Source organism: Cydia fagiglandana, chromosome 1 (assembly GCF_963556715.1).
Source record: "Cydia fagiglandana chromosome 1, ilCydFagi1.1, whole genome shotgun sequence".
Lineage (NCBI taxonomy): Eukaryota > Metazoa > Arthropoda > Insecta > Lepidoptera > Tortricidae > Cydia > Cydia fagiglandana.
The window spans coordinates 15,380,987-15,402,789 of NC_085932.1; the positions used below are offsets into that span (position 1 = coordinate 15,380,987).

The 21,803-nt window shown below is 38.2% G+C and overlaps 3 protein-coding genes across 3 annotated transcripts; 1 reads left to right on the forward strand and 2 right to left on the reverse strand.

Annotated features, from left to right (window-relative positions):
* Positions 1 to 676: 676 nt before the first annotated feature.
* Positions 677 to 13,475, reverse strand: LOC134664894 (N-acetylgalactosaminyltransferase 7). The gene is made up of 6 exons (XM_063521609.1): positions 13,151 to 13,475; positions 10,947 to 11,109; positions 9,215 to 9,386; positions 6,265 to 7,201; positions 5,801 to 5,951; positions 677 to 5,134 (listed from the first exon to the last, which is right to left on the reverse strand). Exons 1-6 carry the CDS (start codon positions 13,350 to 13,352, stop codon positions 4,984 to 4,986), a joined length of 1,776 nt encoding a protein of 591 aa, XP_063377679.1. The 5' UTR covers positions 13,353 to 13,475; the 3' UTR covers positions 677 to 4,983.
* A 278-nt stretch (positions 13,476 to 13,753) lies between these two features.
* LOC134664904 (myosin-7B-like) lies at positions 13,754 to 19,522 on the forward strand. Its single transcript, XM_063521619.1, has 9 exons — positions 13,754 to 13,846; positions 13,992 to 14,149; positions 14,661 to 14,918; positions 15,136 to 15,228; positions 15,750 to 15,932; positions 16,328 to 16,527; positions 17,431 to 17,610; positions 18,502 to 18,664; positions 19,339 to 19,522. The coding sequence occupies exons 1-9, from the start codon at positions 13,837 to 13,839 to the stop codon at positions 19,426 to 19,428; spliced, it is 1,335 nt and encodes a 444-aa protein (XP_063377689.1). The 5' UTR covers positions 13,754 to 13,836; the 3' UTR covers positions 19,429 to 19,522.
* A 1,628-nt stretch (positions 19,523 to 21,150) lies between these two features.
* LOC134664915 (lysozyme-like) lies at positions 21,151 to 21,803 on the reverse strand. Its single transcript, XM_063521629.1, has 3 exons — positions 21,620 to 21,803; positions 21,360 to 21,518; positions 21,151 to 21,281 (listed from the first exon to the last, which is right to left on the reverse strand). Exons 1-3 carry the CDS (start codon positions 21,744 to 21,746, stop codon positions 21,151 to 21,153), a joined length of 417 nt encoding a protein of 138 aa, XP_063377699.1. The 5' UTR covers positions 21,747 to 21,803.

Below are 21,803 nucleotides of genomic sequence, written 5' to 3' on the forward strand. Positions count from 1 at the left end.
TGACGTAGGCTTTGGTCAGTCAGGTCACCTAGAAAAGACGGGAAGAGAGTACCAGGCGGAGTTTACCATGATAGTAGGTACATTCGACCTGTGATTTTGAATTACCTGTCATAGTAACGTTACTATGTCAAAAGTATATTTTTGATAGTGAGGAAGCTGATATGAGGTAGTCGTGTATTTTTGATTGTATTGTAGCTTAGAGTTATTAGGTTCTTAACATTATACGTGTAATTTTAGGTTATAATTAAGTATATGTATAAGTAGTTAGAATAATAATTTTCGACATTTTGAATGAATGATTTGTACTAAAAGGTATTCGAAATTAATAAGTACTGCCACTTTTAGGTGGATAAGTATAGGATTTACATATGTAATAATTATTTTTATAATATTATTGTGATAAAACTCGGTAATATTTTAATAGTAGTGTATTTAATAATTTAAAATTGTGAGATATTGTTAGCGTTTTAAATAAAATGCAAAAGTACATCTTCCCAAGAACATCTGTAATATCATGGATTGCGACAAATAAAAAAATATTATGATTAGCTATGCAAGTTTCTTATTCAAGCAGTTATGTACCTACTAGAAATATCCCACAAGTCCCTAACACATGTTTCTATTCTGTACGTGTCATATTATAAATTAAGGGTACTTAATTGATTAAAGACATTAAAACAATAAATATTAATTTATTTACATCGACCTTGAAAATATATAAAAAATGTCGGAATCACAGCAATACCTTTAGTGAGATTATCTCCAATCATCTGTGTTTAATCATTATCATCAATGAACAGATTTATACATAGTTCAGTGCTACAACTTTTTAAGAATTTGTACAAAAGTATACACATTGATACCAGCCAATTCAGCTTAGAGTAGTTGCCAACGCTTTAAATATTTCCGGCGGACCAGTTCATAATGGCTTCGACTTTCAAGGTTGTGCGACATACCAACATGCTTGCTTCTTATTATTAAAATTAAAAATGGTTACAGATAAAAACTTAGTAATGTTTTCTTATATGTATGGTCAAGGTATTAAATACTTCAGTTTACAAAATAACGTAAGTAATATTTATGTATATCCCACTGACAAAAAACGGGTTCGTTCTGGGTTTAACATCTCGACAATTTACACATTTAAGACGACAATACATACATACTTTTGTAAGGAAGACAATAGATTACGGTATTATAAATAATCAGTCTAGAAAAACATTTTAGTGTCAGAATAATATAATAAGTACGTAATTTTCTTTAAGTTCTACATCGATTTGATTTATGTAACACCCAAACTAATGTCTGTACTACGTTTGCACCGAAGCAGTGAGTTCGGTAGGAAGTGTTCGGCGCAGCAGTACCTAAGGGTGGGTGCACTGCAACACGCACAATCAACGAACTGAACTAAGTTAAATAAGTGCAAGTGTGGAAGCGGAGATTAAGATGAATATTTTATAGAACCAGACTCATCCGAGTTTGATCTATAAAATATATAGTTTTTATCGCACTTATTTTCTTCAGCATAGCTTATCTCTTTCGGGAATTACGAAGACTTCAACAGCAAATTTGATGTAATCTGCACTAAATGTAATAAGAAATAAAGCTTTAATCAGAAATTACAAAAAAAAATCGATAAAGGAGCCGTGATTTTATACGCATTGTTCGTTTTAAAAAAGCTATATTGTGATTGCAATTGATTTCTTACTTAAATTTATATGCAACATAATAAAAAAGTAAAACAATATAACTATGAGCAAGAAACGTTCAAATCTAGATTGCATGTTGAATTTTAACTAAATACTTGATAACACAAAATAAAGAAATAAGACGCAAATTACTCTGTACGCCTGATTGGAGTGAAATATTTTAAATTGTCGGCATTTATTATTGAAGCAATGCTGGCAAGTAGGTAGTCATTCATAACTTATACACTATTTACTACATGACAATTGTCAAATAAAGGCAAATTTTATTATAATGATACAACTAAACATTAATCGTTAAATATAGGTACAATCTAGTTAAATTATCAACTAGACCTAGGCAGGCTAAAGTTGCCTATAAATCGATTGCTACGAGCATTCTACAGACACAGAGCATTCAACAAACAAGCTCGTATGAGCTTGTTTGTTTTATCACTAATGATCCCTGGCTGTATAAATAATGTGTGTATTACCCATAGAACTTCTTAAATTTATTAAGTACCTTATGAGAGTTAGGTATGAGCATTTTATATTATAACCGATGCTTTCATGAAAGGGACTTTCATACCTAAAATAATTCAAATGTATTAGTTGTTTTAAAGACAAATATAAAGATTGAGTAACGTTGTCAAAACGTCTAGTAAATCGTGATTACACAATACTAACAATACTGTCATCGCCGAACTGTGTTCATTTCTTTCCTTGTTTTTATTGGTACAATTCTCCAATTTTAATAATTTACTTTTTAAATGGTACGTCACGTCAAACTATGACAAGTTAGTTTCACAAATATTAACTTAAATAATTTACATCTTCAAATAAAATAAAAACTAAGTCGAACGGATAAATAAACCTGTCCCTTTGAAAAGTTGCATAGTCGGTAGCGTAACTTATAGTTCTGGGCTGAGCTACATACTCGTAGGTACACGAGATACCTACAATACGATCGCAGAGACCGGCAACACAGTCCTATAGTTCGTTTTTTAGCATTAGAAAGAACTTGCAAGAAGGTAAGCGATCTTGACATGTCTTTGTCTTTTAATTGAAAAACGCTTTTTAAAAATCAAAAACTATTAAGTACTTATGAACGCAAAAGAATATAAATGATCGTATTAGATTCATAATTATTACATATTTCCCGCAACTTATTTTTAAAATGTGTTTTTTAATTAAAAGACACATCAAGATTATTTACCTTATTTCTAATGCTAAAAAAACGAACTATAGAGCTGAGTAATTGAGCAATGAACATACATTGTTGTTGGGTAATCAGTATTACACGTTACCCCGTTGCAATAAGTCTTACGACTAGTTATTAGTTATCTGTGTTCTCCAAGGTACACAATTATATCATTATAATATAATTGTGTACCTTGGAGAAATCATTATACAAAATATACATCGGCTAGAATTTGCTTAATATGATAATAGATAATTAAGATAATATATGTCTATTCTTCATTTACCGCGGGACAAGGTGGTAAATATTTCTTTACTCAACTACGGGAATGTATGTACGTAAGTTTGTGACGTGTGTTCCACCGTAGAGTTAAAACTAGGCTAGGAGAAGAGAAATAAGAATAGCGAGAGACATATCATCAATATCTCCGTGAAAAAAAGTACTCTGACAAAGGTGACACGACTAATTAAATTTAAAAATAAATAAATGCATACATTTCATAACTTTTGTCTTATTCTGACAATACTGACCGTATAGAACAAAAAAGACATACAAATATTCTAAGAACACTGTAACCTAATTTATTCGGTTACTGCAGTCGTCACTATATCCCAAAACCCCTCGTGCATGAGAGGCCTGTGCCCAGCAGTGGGACGTATATAGGCAAAATTATTATATTACTGCAGTCGATGGAGTTTTAAAATAACTGACGTGGCATTTATTCATGGCCATACAGTTCCCATTCACAGTGCCACGTCGAATCAAAACGCCATGCCCATTGTCAAAAGGGAGAATCGTTTAGTTCTACGAAAGGCAACAAAGACATTAAAGATCTATCCTATCATCTCGATCATAATTAAAAAACCAGCAAAGTGTGAGTCGGACTCGCGCACGAAGGGTTCCGTACCATTACGCAAAAAACGGCGAAAAAATCACGTTTGTTGTATGGGAGCCCAACTTAAATATTTATTATATTCTGTTTTTAGTATTTGTTGTTATAGCGGCAACAGAAATACATCACCTGTGAACATTTAAACTGCCTTGCTATCACGGGTCATACAGTCTGGTGACAAACAGACAGAAGGTCAGCGTAGTCTTAGTAATAGGGTCCCGTTTTTATCCTTTGGGTACGGAACCCTAAAAAGGAGGCTGTATAGAAAGTTTGTGATTACTACTGCCTCCAGTTTTAATAGGTCGTTTTTGGGAGCTAAACGAGACCAAGATATGCTTTCTGCGCTTAATATTGAGACATTATATGTTTTAAGGCTGTTGCCGGCTGTGGCACACTACCACGAGGTCCTAGGAGATATAAGCGAAATTACCCAAATGCAACTGTAGGGTTCGGTGGTGAAAGGAATGAAGACGTCCCAAGTCATAGCGACCGCTGGTGTATTCCCAACATGAAAAATTCGACACACCCAGATTAACTGACAGAATTCATGAGTAAGGTCCATTTAGCCGCACATTTTAGGCCACTTTTCGTTTTTCTGCTCCACACCGTCGCACGCGTCAGCATAGCCTCGAACACTTAGGTATAGTCACAGACCACCTCAACTACTAGATGGAGCACATAAGTCAGATGGAGTCACCACACATATGCTCTCCCGTACAAATTTTGTATGACAGAGCGACCGCTTATTTCAGCTGCGCCCACAATTAGGGCCACTAATCGGGTATTTTAAATATATTTATAATTATTAACCTTTTGAACGCCAGACGGCGCATCCATTTGCCGTGCCACTGACGCCACGGGGGTAAAATTTAGTTTTGTGAATAAATAATGCCAACCTAAAAGTGGGGTGTTTTTCAGTAGATTTTCATCAATTAACGATCGGCGTTAAATGCCGTCTTTGGCGCCGTTGTCACGATTTTGCGTTGACGTCAATTGCCGTCTGTGGCGTTCAAAAGGTTAAGCTGTAGGGGTGTTCTTAGGTTATTATAGTATAAAATAGCATAGAATACAACTCTATTGTGCTGCTGGTCGTAGCATTTTAAAAGTAAAATTGTACATATGTGTGGTGAACTCATGCTCTTTGTAAACGCTTCGTAATGCGGTGTCCGCGTAGTCTGTGGGTATTAGAGCTAGAGTGTGGGGTATCACCAGCCGGGCTGCTTGTGCGTGATGGTCCACTGCTGGTAGGTGTTGCGCGGGTCGCAGGGCGCCAGCGCCAGGTTGCGCGCGTGCGGCTGCAGCGTCAGGCAGTAGTCGTGCAGCCGGTGGATTATTTGGTGGTTCTCTTCGTCGTACCTGAAAATATATAAATACATATATGAGAAGATCCGTTTTAAGGCACTTCTACTTTAAGGGGCTACCCGAGATTTTCATCGATTTTTGACAAGTTTTGAATCGTATCTCCTTTTTTGCACTACAGATAGAATTATAAGACAAATGGTTATCGATTCTTCAATCTTTTATCTTCGTCTTGATCCACCGGATTTTGAAAGAAATGAATACTTATTTTTTATGATTTTTTTAGACATTGTCTAAAAAAACACTTTTCTCGTATCTAGTTTACTGTGAAGGATCTTACATGTACGAAATCTGTAGATTTCGAGACGTCAAAGACGAACCCAAATATGTATATTTGAAATCGTCTTTGACGTCTCGAAAAACTTGACCACGGTTTTAATTTTAAACTAATTAACACAAAAGTTATGGCCAGAAAACCAGTTGTTTTAGCATAAAATTGTTCAACTTTGATGCCAAATATCTTATATCAACTTTGAAGTAAATATGGGACATTGGGACACTATATTGCTTAAAACCGTTGCTGTTAATACAATAAGCTACAAAAAACATTAGAAAACGAAGGGATTCAGATCGAAGGTTATTGGCGTGGGGTAGCCCCTTAATCTACAGTTTTGTCGTGTGGCTATTCTGATCATGCAGCAATGAAACCCGCTAGGAGCTCACCTCCAGGGCCCGTCGACGGTGCCGAGCCGGCAGATGGCCTGCTTGACGCTGTCGGCGTCGGCCTCGACGCAGCGCTCGCCGACGCCGAGCTGGCCGGCCGCGTTCAGCCGGAACAGCTGGTTGTTGCCGGCGCCGTGACATGTTGACGTCCCTGTTAAAAAAAATTTTTCGTCATCGTTTTTCAAGTGGTAGTAACGAAAAGTAACTCTGGCACACTTTGATGAACACCACTTAATTTTTTATTTATTTATAAAAGTTATTTTTTGCCTCAACTCGGGCGCTGCGCGAATCGCCTTTACTTTTTCTTTTTTTGCTTAAACGTGTAAAGGCATAGCCCATTTAAGTTATAAGCAAGTTTTAAACTGATTAATAAATAATATATGTTTAACCATACCTCCCATACAACTTATTATTATTAAGTAAGGAAATCTGTGCATGGAGTGAGCACTCTAAGCGTAGCTTACCAATATATGCGGGCGCCGCCTTGCCCATGGTGTCTAGGCACACGTTGCCGGCCTTGTTGCGCACCATGCCCCAGCGCACGTTCTTCGGCAGCTTCGGGAACTTGTCGTACACGTCGTACGCCACGTTCTCCATAAACCACTTGAAGTCCTTGCACTTGAGCTTCTCCTTCAAGGCCACTTGCTCGCTTATATCCCCCATATCCAAGAACCTCGCCATCGGCTCTCTAGTGTAGAAGTATTCCTTGTGCTCCTCGTCGAACCACGTTTCGATTACTCTCTTGTAGTTTATAGTTATCAGTGAACCCTTGCGATTCTTCGCCAAGTTGCCAAACGAGTACGGCATGAATGCTCTGTAAACGTGGCCCACTCTGGAACACGGCACCCACTCGATGCTGCCGCCGCACTGCCAAATTTTAAAGCTGAGCTCGAAATTCTCGCCACCCCAAACTAATAAACCGGGGTCGTACGCTCCGATTTCCAGGAAATATTTCCTGTTTATAGCAAAAAGACCGCCCGCGTGTGTTGGGCTCTTGTAGGGCTCTGATTTGTGCGGGTGTTTGTTGGCTTCTCTGTCTGGAACTTCGTTTTCTTTGTAGAGCATTCCCCACTCGAATATGCCTCTGAAGTTGGTGTCGTGGGCGTACACGGGCCTGTACTCGAAGGTCTTGTGGTCGATTCCGTCTATAACTGGAACGGTCATGGTTTTGTAGTCTCGGTAAATGGGCGCGAGCAGCGGCGGCAGCCAGTTCACGTTGACCTCGCAATGAGCATCAAGGAACACTATAACTTCCCCTGTCGCCTCCTGGGCGCCCCTGGAGCGGGTTCTGATAAGCCCCTCCCTCTGCGCATTGCGAATTAAACGCACTTTGCCTTTCCATCGCTTTATGTAGTTATCGAGATTTGACTTCAGGTTGTCCTTATCGGAATAGTCGTCCACCTAGAAACAAATAAACACGTGAATACTTATATCTAAGTATATATGTGTTTCGTAGAAATTGTGAATAAGTAGTTTTAAGTCTTTTAACCAATTTAAATTTTACTTTTAAATTAAGGTAGGTAAATGGGATTAAAACTATTTTAACTTTTGCGTACAATATTAATATTATTTTTTGCGTATATTTATATTGCATGTACATATGTTTCGTAGAAATTTTGAATAAGTAGTTTTCAAGTCTTTTAAAGCCTGACAACAGTTTATTTGACCCTCGCCATTTTGCGGATTTTCAATGGTACTAATTTCTTTTACTGGCAACAAGTACTCTTTAACAACGAACGTTGGATGTCATCGAATGTCACCGATGTAAACAAACGGAAAATATCTACGAATATATTCAAATGTAGTTTTAATTTTAGTTTATAATTGTTTTTATTTTGTTTATATTACATGTATTTTTTGTTTGAATAAAGTATACACTGGTGAAAAAAAAAAAACGGTTTTATTACAAAAATGCCAAAAAAAATTACCAAAGATGTGAAAAAATTGTAGTGAATGCAATCAAATACTTACAGCTTAAAAAAGACGAAGGATTACATAGCATTCCAATAAACAATGTTGTTGACATGACTGGTATTGACATTATATAGTGCGGTTTTATTGAACTGGTTAGTTGTTTGGTTTAAACTTTAATATTTCATTTAAGGTTTATGTAGATCGACGATAAAAATCCTATTATCGAATTGGAGACTCAACGTTTTATAATCGAGGTTGGTGGTCCTGAAAGCGACACAACATATGATGGAAATGAGACTTCGTCAGAGTCAGAAAACGAAGAATATATAAATATTGAATATTTAGAATCAGATTTTGACGAATAGGTAAATTGAAAGAACCGAATTCTCTGTAAGCAATGTTTTGACATTATCCGAGTATCAACATGAAGCCAATGCCCATTACCCCGACTATACACGACGTACGTACATTATTGCCATACGTAAGCTGTTTGCAGCGACACTATCTCAGGGTTAAATAAACTGTTGTCAGGCTTTAACCAATTTAAATTTTACTTTTAAATTAAGCTAGGTAAATGGGATTAAAACTACTTTTGCGTACAATATTTTTTTTATAAAGTATTTCGAAATAGATTTAGCTATACAGACGTAGTGTAGTGAATAATCCTCTCCGATTTTATTTTCTCGAAAACCTTTGTATTTATCATGTGCCATCAGATACATCGGAACGGCCAAGGTGCACAAAATATCTAAACATGCACTTTAACGTACTGATAATAAAGTCGTTCAGATTATTGTGAACACCTTGGCCATTCCAATATATTTGATGGCGATTATACGTATAACATTACTATTACGATACGAAAAAAGTGAGCAACATACTAAATATGTTATTGACAGCGATCAAGCAAGACTTTCTGAAGCAGAATCGTCTTGCATATGGTTGACTTAAGTTAGAGAAAAGTAAGGGGTGTTGCCTCCGCGTTATTGGCCTGGGTAAAGTTGGTACGGTACGTGGCGATAATGCGCTGCTCCATAAGCGAGTCTACAAGATTGACGCCGATTATTGGGCCGTGCATTCTGTTGCGTCATTCGTGCGTGCACACGGTCTGAGCGTTATCAGTTCGAACAAACTCAATCCAGTGCAAAATTTCAAAGGCTCTTTTTCTGACAGTGCCAGTAGTGACTTGTAGTACTTCCCAGCACCACCACCACCTCGTGCAGTACCTACCTATGTGCGACGGCGAGCAGTCGACAAGGGCAGGAGAAGCCTTCATTGTGGAACATGATAGTCATCGACATAGAGGGAAGCTCCGTCGGGCAGAGCCAGTACTTGTATTAGGGCTGATTTAGACGGCGCGCGAACTCGCATGCGATTTTAGTTACATTGCGGATTGTTGGTTGCGTCCAATTCAACCGACCGATCAAAAACCGCAATGCAATAAAACTCGTATGCAAGTTCTCGCATCGTCTAAATGAGCCCTTAGTATGCAGTACTCACCAGCACCACCTCGTGCAGTATGTTCGGCGGCGAGCGGTCAATGACGGTGTGCACGGTGCGCATCAGCACGGAGAAGCCCTCGTTGTGGAACACGATGATCACCGACGTAGAGGGCAGCTCTGTTGGATAGTGCCAGTATTTGCACTCTTCCAAGCGCGTGTCGGGGACCGACCTGTGAGGAGATACTTGCTTTAATTCTAGATTTACTGGTTTCTACCAGTAAATCGCGTAGTCTTAAGGGAAAGTGACCAAAACTGGACCTTCATAGGCCTATGATAATGATATTAGGTTGTAGTAATTATGTTTCAATCTACTTAATTGTTATTTCAACATTTGAGGCACGTCCAATGTATTTAGTAAACAATCGTTTTGTATTCTTTAATACAATGCAAACACGTTGAGTTTTGGCTCTCACCTATGGTAAAGTTGGCAAATTTTTATTGGAATTTTAGCTCAATTGTGGCTACGTGAATAATTACCTACACTTGCGACGTCACTATCCTGAATGTGGTCCCATGTGAACTGGCTGACGAGTATTTATTTATTAACAAAACCTAACTCCTATCGTGTAGATAACTGTAAACTAATAGCGACTACCTGGCGCCACATCAAGTAGGTACCTATAAGTGAAAAACACTCTAATTGACAAACCAAAAGGTGTCAGATTCAGATCAGATATCATAATTTCTTTTGGAAAAATAAATAATTATGTACCTATACTTTTTAGCGTAGGTATTTTAATTTAGGGCATTCTATATAGGTACCCACGGACAAAGTAGTTTAATATTAGTTCATATAATAGAGAGATTTAAGAGTTTCACAAAAAATCTTACGCTACGCTATCGTTGAACATTGTTTCAGATAAGGAACCGTGAAATTTTACAATCATAAACGGTATTCAAACCATAGCGATACCGGATTATACTTGGTACATACTTATTACAAAACAATTACCTAACTGATTATATTTTCTGCAAAATAAAATAGCTTAAAATACTGTTTATAAAAATGTGTTGTTTATATATAATTATAAATAGTTTATAGAATAATTAAAGGACCTTGGACATATAATTAGGTATACGAAATATTACGATTGCAACAGAATAGAAAAGATATGAAAATTTATAGACGCTTAGGCAAATTTCGAACAACATTGGCAAACCAGTCTTGGTCAATAGCATACCTAAATAAAACCTGTTGGTAACTTCTATAAATAACTTTGTGTACTTACTCCATTGCTGTTGAAATAGAACTCCTTTCGGTTTCCTTAATGCCTTATTGAGCTTTTTACCAGTCAACTACTATGTCAAAAAAAAAATATCTGTATGCCTAATTACTTTGTCAAAACCATTTTTCATTGTCAAAATTTATATGAAACAGATAATAGTACTTTAATGGAAGTTAGAATGATAATTATCGCGCGAACCGATACCTGTTTCTGAAGAACCTCCCCAGTTCAGTTACCTTTTCATTAGTGTCCATGTCTCACAGGGAATACAGCGCGGTTTTGCGAAATGTGCTTGGTTTGTGCTTATCGTCCGCACCCGGCCCGCTTTTCCCATCATATACAGAACAGCAGTTCATGGCGAGGACGGCTATGTACATGTCATACTCGCTCTCCGACTCGGCCACGTCGTTGGCGCGGTCGTGCTAAATGTCGTGGAAGGGCTTGCCGTCCACGCCCGGCTCGGCCACTGCCTTGCTACACTATTACACATACCAAAGCACTTACCTGTTCATGGCGATCATGTCGGAGGCGGCTATGTTCATGCCATATTCGCTCTCCGATTCGGCTACGTCGTTGGCACGGTCCTGTGACATGTGGTAGGGCTTGCCTTCCTCGCCGGGCCCAATCACTGGCCGCCGCGCTTTGGGCTCGAAGTTACCCAACACATCTGGAACAAATTAATATAGTTGATGAGAATATACTACACAAGTATCAATTATCCTGACTAAGGGCTTGTGCACAAATCACGCGAGGTTCGATAGGGGTAGGAGGGGTCACGAAAAAATCACGATAGATCACGTTGGCGGAGGGGGGCAATAAGCAAACCTCACGTGTATTTTTCTACAGTAAACGAAACTAAGAAAAAAAAACCTACCACGTGAGTAGATACTTTTTCTGTTTCGTTAAACATAAAGCTTCACTCTGCAGTTCAAGATTGCGAGTCTATTTAACGAAAATAGAAAACTAATCAAGATTTTCTATATACAATACTATTTATCTTAAAATTAGGTTGAATGGAAAAATTTCAAAAAAATACTCTTTAGGTTGTGTGGGGGAGGGGGCGTCGCCGAAAACCTCATCAAATATCACCAAGGGGAGGGGGGTCAAAAAGTAGTCGAAAACACCTCTAAGGTAAGAAACAAAGAAAAATCATGATCGGGATACAATCCCATGATTGTAATCAATGATTGTAGATTGTATGTGTCCATACATATACCAGTAAAATTACAACTTGCAGTGTCTCACCTGTACAATTTTCTTTTGCTATTTCCTAGGTTTTTTTTACAGAATATAACTAAATTAATCTTGTCTCTTGCACCATAAATTTTAAAATGCTTGTAGAAGCACCATAAATTTTAAAATGCTTATAGAAGTATTTTGAAATTTATGGTGTAAGCTAATCAAATCTCCTTAGATTGATTAGCTCAATATTAAAAATTGATAAGAATTTATGCAAAAGTTTGTAAATTCAGGTTGTTTATTATATTAGGGCTTCACATGATGTTTTTGCCACTATTACCAGTAACCACTGTAAAAATCCAACATTCAGTATGTTAATACAAAGTTATGCAAGTTAGCAAACCTTATAATTAATGCAGGGTTAAGCTAAAAATCCCTCTATACTTATACTAACCTAGATCAAAAAAAAAAAGATCAAACACACAAGCTCTAACTAAAGGATACTTAAATAAAACCCACAAGAAATAGTTTCCTCAAAGAATGTCTGTATTTCATTTCTTTTCATATCGAAAATGGAAGGAAAATGTAAGATTAGGTTATAGGAAGGATTTTATAAATATAATAATGATATGATTGCTACATATAATGAAATGAAGCACAAGATATACAAGGACTCACACAGGGAACTATTGGAAGGTATTATTACCTGGGGAATGTCTAATGGATCCATCTGATAAGTTAGGATTATCCTGGGCAAACATGTTGTAACGATCTGAAAGCTCACTCTAATAAGGAGAAGGTATGTTTAACTAAAGTGTGCTAAATTTTAGTATGGACAGTCCCATCAACAAATTGATGACAATAACTAAAGTATTGAATACAACATGAAATGCAGTTTTATAGTAATTAGAATACATTCAGTGCTAATCTCATGCCAACATGCCAAAGTATTTAAAATAGTGTGCGGTAAGACCATACCTACCATACCTACTATGGTAGGTATGGTAGGTATGGTCTTACCGCACCCTTATGTACCTATATGGTAAATAGTTCAAGTTAAGAATATGAGTGGGTAGGTTTGGGTTTGGATTTTTGTTTGTATCGCTTTCTTCCTGTGAATATTTAGTTTAGTTTTTATACACATTCATTGATATACCATCTTGATTCTACCTAGAGTGAATGAAAACATTTTTCTGGTAGCATTACAATAATAATTCTACTACTTAGTAATTATTTCATATATTTTCTTGCAGTTGAAACATGTATATTGTAATAATTACTACATACTCCTGCCATATACCTATAATGAATTGAGTTCACCATTATCAAATTAAAATCAATTTATATGCAAACAGTTCCATTAGTATCACTTCAATGCAAATCGTCATATTCGCACGCCGGGTGTCGTGCAGGCAACAAAAACAATGCGAGCGAGAACCGGCCTTTACGTCGCGTCTCACCCCATTGGGCCACATAACTGTAACCACTTATCCAGTTCAACTTCAGCGAAAACATAAAAATACACTTACCGGTTTTCAGGGTCGGATAAACATCATGGTGCGACTTGAAAGAATTACTAAGGGAATCCGAAACTATTACATCCTCTCGGACCTGTTGTTTGCCGACGTTTTCATTTGACCACTTGTGTAGAGCGTAAATGAGCATCAGTAAAATTGCACATATACCACCCATTCGCGCGATCCTTCCGCGTCTTAAGTTTGTTATCCGCATTTTGTAAGTATTTAAAATAAGTTCATTACAAATTTGTGTTAATTTAAAGAAATTATATTACTTTAAGCCGGATAACAGCAACACGATTCAACGAAATGCAATCGAATCGAATGACGTGACGTCGACTGACGTTTGTTGACAACGTCAACTGCCACTGCCAGTACCGTTTTAGGGCGCGTTCAAAGTCGGAATCTACCAACCTTTGTTGTCAACCGTGTAGGAGGCGCATTATTTGGCGGTTGGTGGCAAAAAATCTAGAACCCATGATGCGCTTTAATACAATTTAAAAAAAAGTTTAGACCAAAGACGAGACGTTAGACGTTGGGTTGGGTTGAATTTGATTTGAAACTTAGAAATATTTTTTTTCTAATAATATCCCATACAATTAGTAATTGTTTCTTTGAAATAATCTATATATTGAATTGACAGTGTATTCGTGACTCTAAAATTCGTGGCGCTTATTTTCGTTAGAGAAATCAACAAAATGGAAAAAGGTAAATTCAAGTCTTGTGTACGAAAAAATACGATACGTTTTTAAGAAACTATGCAAAAGTTTATTTGGAAATATCATTAGCCTTATGGGTGAATAAATCGCAATGAATTAGGTACCGTATAAAAGTGAAATGTTGTTTGATCCAGTGTCGACAATAGCTGTGGACAACTTCCTGGCGAACTGGAATGGCCTGTTCCCGGACATGCAGCTAGCGGCGGCGGACCTGAAGCGACCTCAGGCTGTTATGGTGGCTCTGTTCCACATATTGGATCGTCTTGGTGTTAGCAAGGAGGCTGTGTTAATGGTATAATGCTAAACATAGTCACTGTTAGAGAAGCCTGGGTGTGGAAAATACTGATACTGAATGTTGATGGCATAAGTGAAATCTATAATTTTTTATTTCTTTTTATTTACACGAATTAAAATTTAATACAAAGTACAAAAGGCGAACTTAATATGTCATGGTATTCTCTCTCCAGTGCATTTGCAGACTTTGCAGTCTTGGCCAATCTAGACCTGATGCCCTGTAGTAAGTCCTAGCCGCCCCTTTCTCAGCACCCATCATATAGACTGCCGCTCCATATATCTAGCCGCCCTAGGCACACATCTACTGGGCCTTAGGGCAAATCTGCCAGTCTCTACCAACATAATAAAATATACATAATATATCTTACCAACTTTAATTGTATACAAATCATCCTTGGAGACTGGTATTGTGTATTTATTTCTGCCAACTTTTAATTTAACATCTTAATAATGAATATGATCCGAACTGGGTTGCAGTTTCAATACTAACTCTTTACATTACATTCCAGTCTCCAGAAGAACCCGACGAGCACACAACATACTACCGTGACCTACTGCCCGTGATCAACATTACACGCATCATCAACCACGTGGTGTCCATCATGCCAGAAGCCAACCTGTGTTTCCTCATCAGGCACCTGCTGCAGCCCACCACTATGACCTCCTACACCATCCTGTACGTGCTGTTCAACCAGATGGTGTTCAACGACGCCAGGCTGGGGGATATTGCACCCAGTGAGGAGGAACTATTTGCACATAAGGATGAGGTATACATTATTGTCAATTTTACAATATTCATTCAACCTGTTTTTAGTACACTGTCTCTGTAAAAATTGGAATTAGAACTATGTAGTTAACTTAGTGTTGAATAATTAACCGTTTATCTAAATAGGAAAAGCCCTTGTGACTGTTTTTTAAGAATAATTATACTATTAAAAAATAATAGTCAAATTATATTTTACATCACCTATGTTACAATTTCAGGTAAAAGCATTAACAGAAAAGAAGGACAATCTAATTCAAATGAGGAACATGGAGGCTGCAGAGAAGGGTAACAGAGCAGAACGCCTAGAGCAGGTAAATTTAATATACTTGTTAATAATTATAGGAAGGAATACCTAACTTCTAAATGTTTGACCCAACCAAGTCCCTTGATCCAATCCAAAATATTATGACCTTATAAAAAAGCTTACCTAATTTATGTATAAGCCTTATACAAAAACCCATAAAAAACCCTTTGAAATAGAAAGGAGGCTGTATTCTGATAAAATAATACTTAATTCAATAAAATTATTTTCACCACCAGCTCTCATTGTTCAAAAACTGATGAAAATGCTGCATTTTGTCCACATATGGGGCAAAGTAATCATATGCAAATTGCATTTGAGTTGTTTCTTCATGTTAGCTGGTAGAATTGACTTTAAATTAAGATTTTGAATGATAAATTTGGTTTTGTTTGTTATTTTACAGTTCATGTTTTCTTTGGTTGGTGTGGTAAATAATTTTGTGTTTCTCTCTCGGGTATTGACAAGAGCATAGCAGCAATCTGTTGCAAAAACTTGGTTTTATTTTATCCTGCTAAACAATTTCTATTACAGCTTGAGCATGACATACCATTATTAGAAGAGGAACTCAAGCAGGAAAAAGAGATAGAGGCTGAAGTAATAAAGGAGTTGGAGGCCATCACTGAAGAGAACAAACAGACGGATATTCTGCTGGAACAGAAGAAAGCTCACAGGGATGGTATTTTGGCAGAAAATGCAAGGAAAAAGGCTTTGAAGGTACCTACTGTAACTTAGTGCCACTTGCACCTGTCCACTAACCTGAGGTTAACTGGTTAAACCGTTAACTCAGTGTCAAATTGTACTGGTAACCATGGTAACTCCAGGCTTAATCGGTCAACCCCGGGTTAGTGATTGGTGCAAGTGGCCCTAAGTGTCCATTATACACAATACTCACCTATTCTGATCAAGATCTGCAGCTAAATATTAGCTATATATTGAATTATATTTCTTTCCAAAAACTCAATGGTACAGGGCTTCTTAAACCTACAACCTCTGGCTTTCCAGTCACAGACATATTGCTATAGGTACTTAACTTATAATTTACTAACTTACAACTATCAGTTCTATAACTTAATAATAAATTGTTAACAATAACAATTTTCATTTTCAAGGTATATGACGCCGAAGACATCAGAGGTCAGGTGGAGCAAGCGGCCCAGAACTTCAGAGAGGCGGAGGAGAAGGTCAGCACCCTGTCAGCAACTCTCACGCAGAAGGAGAGCAGTCTGCACAACCTGCAGTCCTTGAAGCCCACGCTCGACCAGACCAACACGCTCCTGCATGACATTATGAAAATGGCTGACAGCATTAAGTAAGTTTCAAAGTCTTTCTTAATCTACAACTCTGAGAAAGAGAGAACTTACTGTTCGCTTATTTACTTTGTGATGAGATTAGTAAAATTAAAATATGTACATTTTCCTTAGTAGATGGTCCATTGTAGAAAGGCTTATAACTAGGTATTTTTTGTGGTACAGTCAGCCAAGAAAGTGGTCTACCACTCAGTGGCGTAGCTAGGGGGGGGCGGGGTCCGCACCGGGTGCCACCCATGCTAGCTACGCCACTGCTACTACTTTTCGACTCTATTAATCAGATGATAGAGTTCAAAAGTGGTAGACCACTTTCTTGGCTGACTGTACCACAAAAAATTATGTTTGGTTAATAATGCCATAATACCGGGGTGACCGTAACGAAACCATGGAAATGAGTGAAAAGAAGAAGTTGATTCACTCTCATTAGAGTAGGATATTGAAGCCTAGTAAAGGGACACCACTATAAGGATCTGAAGTCAAACTGCGATCTAATAAATATGCAACCCTTATAGTGGTGTCCCTTTGCTAGGCTTCAAGAAACTCGGTGTTGCTAGTCGATAAAATTAAATTTCACTTTGCAAATTGGGCTTAAGGGAGACTAGCTCCTAGCGTAATTGCACATAGTGGCAGCATTTTGGGTAGCACAGTTGAGTCGGAAGGAATCGGTAGAGCCAATCGCAGGTGAAATTAAATTATAAGTTGTGTAAGATAACTCTGGCCTAGATGTAAATAGTGAACGTAATTATTTAGTACTAGATACTTTTTAGAAAACTAAAACTTCAGCGTAGGATGTAACTCAAGTTAGTATTGTTTTCAATCTGACTCCACAAGACAGGCGTAGCCTACATATGTTAAGAAGAACTTGTAAACATTTTGGCAAATAAAACTTTATTTTAATTCCCCAGGGAGTTTGAGACCGGCGACCTGGACACGGACAGCTTGGAGGGCGAGCTGGACGTGCTGGGCACGGAGCTGGGCGAGCTGCGCGCCGCGCTGGCCGACGCCCGGGACGCTGCTGCTCGCGCCGCCGAGCGCCGCCAGCAGCGCCAGCACGCCCGCAAGCAGAAGCAGGCCGAGCACGACAGGTCGCTTACCATCTATCTCTGATTCTATTCACTATCTATCTCTGCGCCGTGTAGCTGAGACGTGAATATTCGGGTGAACTCGAGCGGTGTTTGGACTCCTATCGGTTTTCTACCGCGCATCGGACGGATTTTGTCGCCGATATAATTTTATCGCGACATATGAGGCCATATTATGTAGCCAGTTTACTGTAGAAGGTAGTACGAGTAAACGTTTCACCTTGAATTTTGAAACCTTGAGAACATCGCTACGTTCCGAATTCCATGTTAGAGTTATTTTTCTGAAGTTCGTTCTTTCCCCTTTTTTAACTATGCACTCTTGCGTAACAAATAAACATTTTCTCAAAAATGGACGGCAAAGTCGACTTTGCCGTCTAAAAAATAGGTCGCGAAGCGCGTAGTTTATGGTCTCTCAAAAATTAAAAAGTTAAAAACATTGCAGTCTCGCTTTTGGGACTGCAATGTTGCATACAAATTCCATTATTTGTCGAGTTCCAAACTTTTTAAAATTTGAAATGGCCATATTAAATGAAGGCACAGGCCCATTAAACAGCCAAACAGATGATTAGTACCGCGACTATTTAGTTGTCTCAAATAGGTTGGAGTATTTTCGGCAGAAAAATACACTTCTATTATTTTATTAAAAAAATAAAAAGGCGGCAAGGGGTTTTTTCTGTGAAAATATATACGTAAGAACATTGGTTTTGTAAAATATTTCTATGATATTTATATTTCTTGCGCCATTTTTGAGAAAAGCACTATATATGACTCGGCTGGAAGGCTACTTGCTGGCTTCGGATTCAATTAAACGGACTCCCAAGGTCGTCCGTTTAAAACGAATCCTCAGCCTGCAAGTAGCTACTTCCGAGCCTCGACAATAATGTACTATTCCAGCGCCCTATTGGAGTCCTCGGAGAAGCACCGGCGCGCCAGCGAGGAAGCGGAGCGCGCGGCGCGGCTCACGCAGAGCATCCGGGACGCCACCGCCCAGTACGAGCAAGACAAGGCGGCCGGCGCCGCCGAACTCGCTCGCATCAGGGAACACGCAGCCGGCAGCGTGAGTACATTATGCTAGAAGAGCCGGCTGCAAAATTACGAACCGACTTAATACCGCGATGAAATGCACTATGGTTTCTCATAAAAGTGATGCTAAGTCCGAATTTGATAGTCTGCCACGGCGGAACTTACCGAAAGTACAAAAAGGAAGGCTTCCTATGTGAAAAAGGGGGGCTGATTTAACCCATCTGATACCGAAATAATAGTTATGGCAGCAGTTAGATAGAAATTTACTGGTAATAATACAACTGGTGACAATAAAACGAAATCTGTCAGTGTCATTTTTGCCGGAAGTTCTTGGCAGACACTCTCAAAGGTGACCTGGTCCCTAAATTAACCCGATACCATTATGAAACCAATTCCAGTCGATAGGAATGAACCGTTACGTCATTTCGAAACACCTTACTCTATTTACAAATAGCTTTATTTGACGTTCATTAGCGCATTATATTAAGCCTACTGAATAATAAACTAACTATATTTATATTTTATCTTTAAACAGCACAGTTGTAACTTGTAGCTTTACTAAATTCGACGCTTATGTCTCTGCACTATTTGATTATGATTACGCTGGCAATACTGACATGTAAGTGTCATATTTAATTTTTTTAAACTCACTATAGTTTTTGCTTTACGGCTTTGAACTGTATCATAATTATTTTGTCTTTGTTTTAGTTGACGACAATGCAAAACAATCTTCTCACCAAAATGAAGGAAGTCTACAAGAGGGTCGAGGAACAACACCAGAGACAGCAAAAGTTTTGAAAGTTTTTATTACTATCTTACGCAGTAATTACAAGGTGAATGTTGTTCGTACATAGTAATAGTATTTAGGATGATGATGATGACAAGGTGCGCAAAAACTTAAGCTAATATAGTACATTTCGATGCTAGTGCGGAAGGTATGTCATTACTTCACGAGTACCGAGATATCTTGCCACGAGCCGCAGGCGAGTGGCAAGACTCGGGACGAGTGAAGAATGACATTTCCGCACGTGTATCGAACGACGTTTTTTAATACAGTTGCGAAAAAATAAGAAAAACATTGTTAATCGTACACTAAACAAAAGTGGTAACAGTGACAGCTCGGTTAGACGTCGTCTTTAAGTATATTATATCTATGGGCGTTTGGCAGCTATTCCGTTCCATTCAGTCAACTTATTAAGAACGGAATTTTCAATATTGAATATTAAAAAATAAACGTGTTATAATGATGAAGAGGTAAGTAATTAAATATGAAATATGTAATATTTTTCGTATTCTTACATTAACGGTAGGTTTTTATGCTGATTACGACGTTTAAAGGAAACTAATATTAACACTCATCAATAAGTAGTCGTGAATTGGAACAAGTATAAATTTAAAAAAATTGGAAAAGTAAAAAGCACTAGTTCGAGATAACCAACTTTCCGCACGCTAAACAGCTACGTAAAGTAGCACTTTTTGAGCAACTGTATTAAAAAATAATTTTAATGTTTAATGTATCATGTCATATGTACATTGACCGTTGTTCGATATATTTTATAATTGTATTAAAGTAAGTGTCATATGTACATTGACCGTTGTTCGATATATTTTATAATTGTATTTTTAAATAAAGAAAATGAAATAATGAGATGTTGCTTATATTTTATAAGTTAGAAATACTCATTCTTTACTCTAAAACAAAACCTGTAAACTTTATTTTGTCTATTAGCATAGGACTGTTTGTTCGTGCCGCATATAATATAGGAGACTTACTGCGAGCATATTTACCAACTAGCATCACTCACAGCGAATACAATTCTAGTTGATATGAATGCACCAATCATGTTTTTAAGTCATGTCAATTTGCTACATATCGGTAGGTACATTACTGATTTACCCCCACTGCTTTGAATCTTTTCACCGCCTTTGTCAAATCGAAAATTAATCTTTAAAAAAAACTTAACATCAAGGATAAAATATAATATTATTCCTTTTACATGCGCTAGCGACTGATATGTTTTAATTAAAGAATAATAAGTACCTATTTTTAGTAGAGCGTATTAACGACATAGTATGGAATATAGATACGAACACACGATATTCTATAAATTCTTAAGAGTCTTGTAGCGTCCATGATGTTTATGGCTTTTAAAGTGAGTGGCTTTGTAGAAAGTGTCGGGTATAATGGCAACCTTCTGCGCATCACCGGTATCTCATTACCCGGTCGGTTTGCTGTGAAATTGCTACTAGGTACTTAGGTACTATAACTAGGTAACAGTTTGAGGCAGTGAACTGAGATGTAGGCTTTAATAGTACCTAGGTAGTAGGTACATTATTACGAGGCGAAAATTTTTCTAGTCTAGTTCTATTCTAATGGCGATCCCTGGTAATATATGCTCGAACAGAAATAAAAATCATTCTGCGGAGAAAAGTATTTGGCAGTATTTTTGTGGAACATAAAAAAAATATCAGTTCTGTTAAGTTGAGGATGTGGGTCTATATATAATTATGTATGAGCATCTAGCAGTTGGAGATGTCGGGCTTGGCGCCCTGGCAGTGCGCCTTCCAGGCCGTCCAGCCGGCGAAGCCGTGGCGCGCGAAGATCTTCTTGACACAGGTCGCCGCCGCGGTGATATCGTCCGTGCGCAGCGCTGCAACACACACACCGTCAACAACCGAGCTCATCAACTACATATCCAAGCATGTTTACTGTATATACGCTAGCTCACCTGCGCAGGAGACGTTGCATTCGAGGCCGGGCGGGCCGTCGCGCGTGCACCAGTAGCGGTCGTTGACCTGGAACAGCCCGTGGTCCCAGGAGCTGTCTCCGTTCAGCTTGCCGATCGCGTCCGTGCGGAAACCGCTCTCCTTCTCCACCAGGCACACCCCTGTCAACATCGTGGTTCATCAGTAAAGTTGTCAAATAAAATAAAAACTACATAGTATAAGTACCACCTTAGTACCACTGTTATGTATACAATGTACTTACAGTCTCTCATCTGGGGTTCGGGGAAGCCTTGCTTCCTCAGCTCCCGCACCAGCTCGCACTTCTCGAACTGCTTCGCCGCCGCCAGCGCCACCAACGCCGCTAAGACCACTAGGACGCGTTTACCCATCTTTCGCTTTACCACACAGAATTCAACGGAAAGTAACTACAGCTCTTCGCAGGGTTT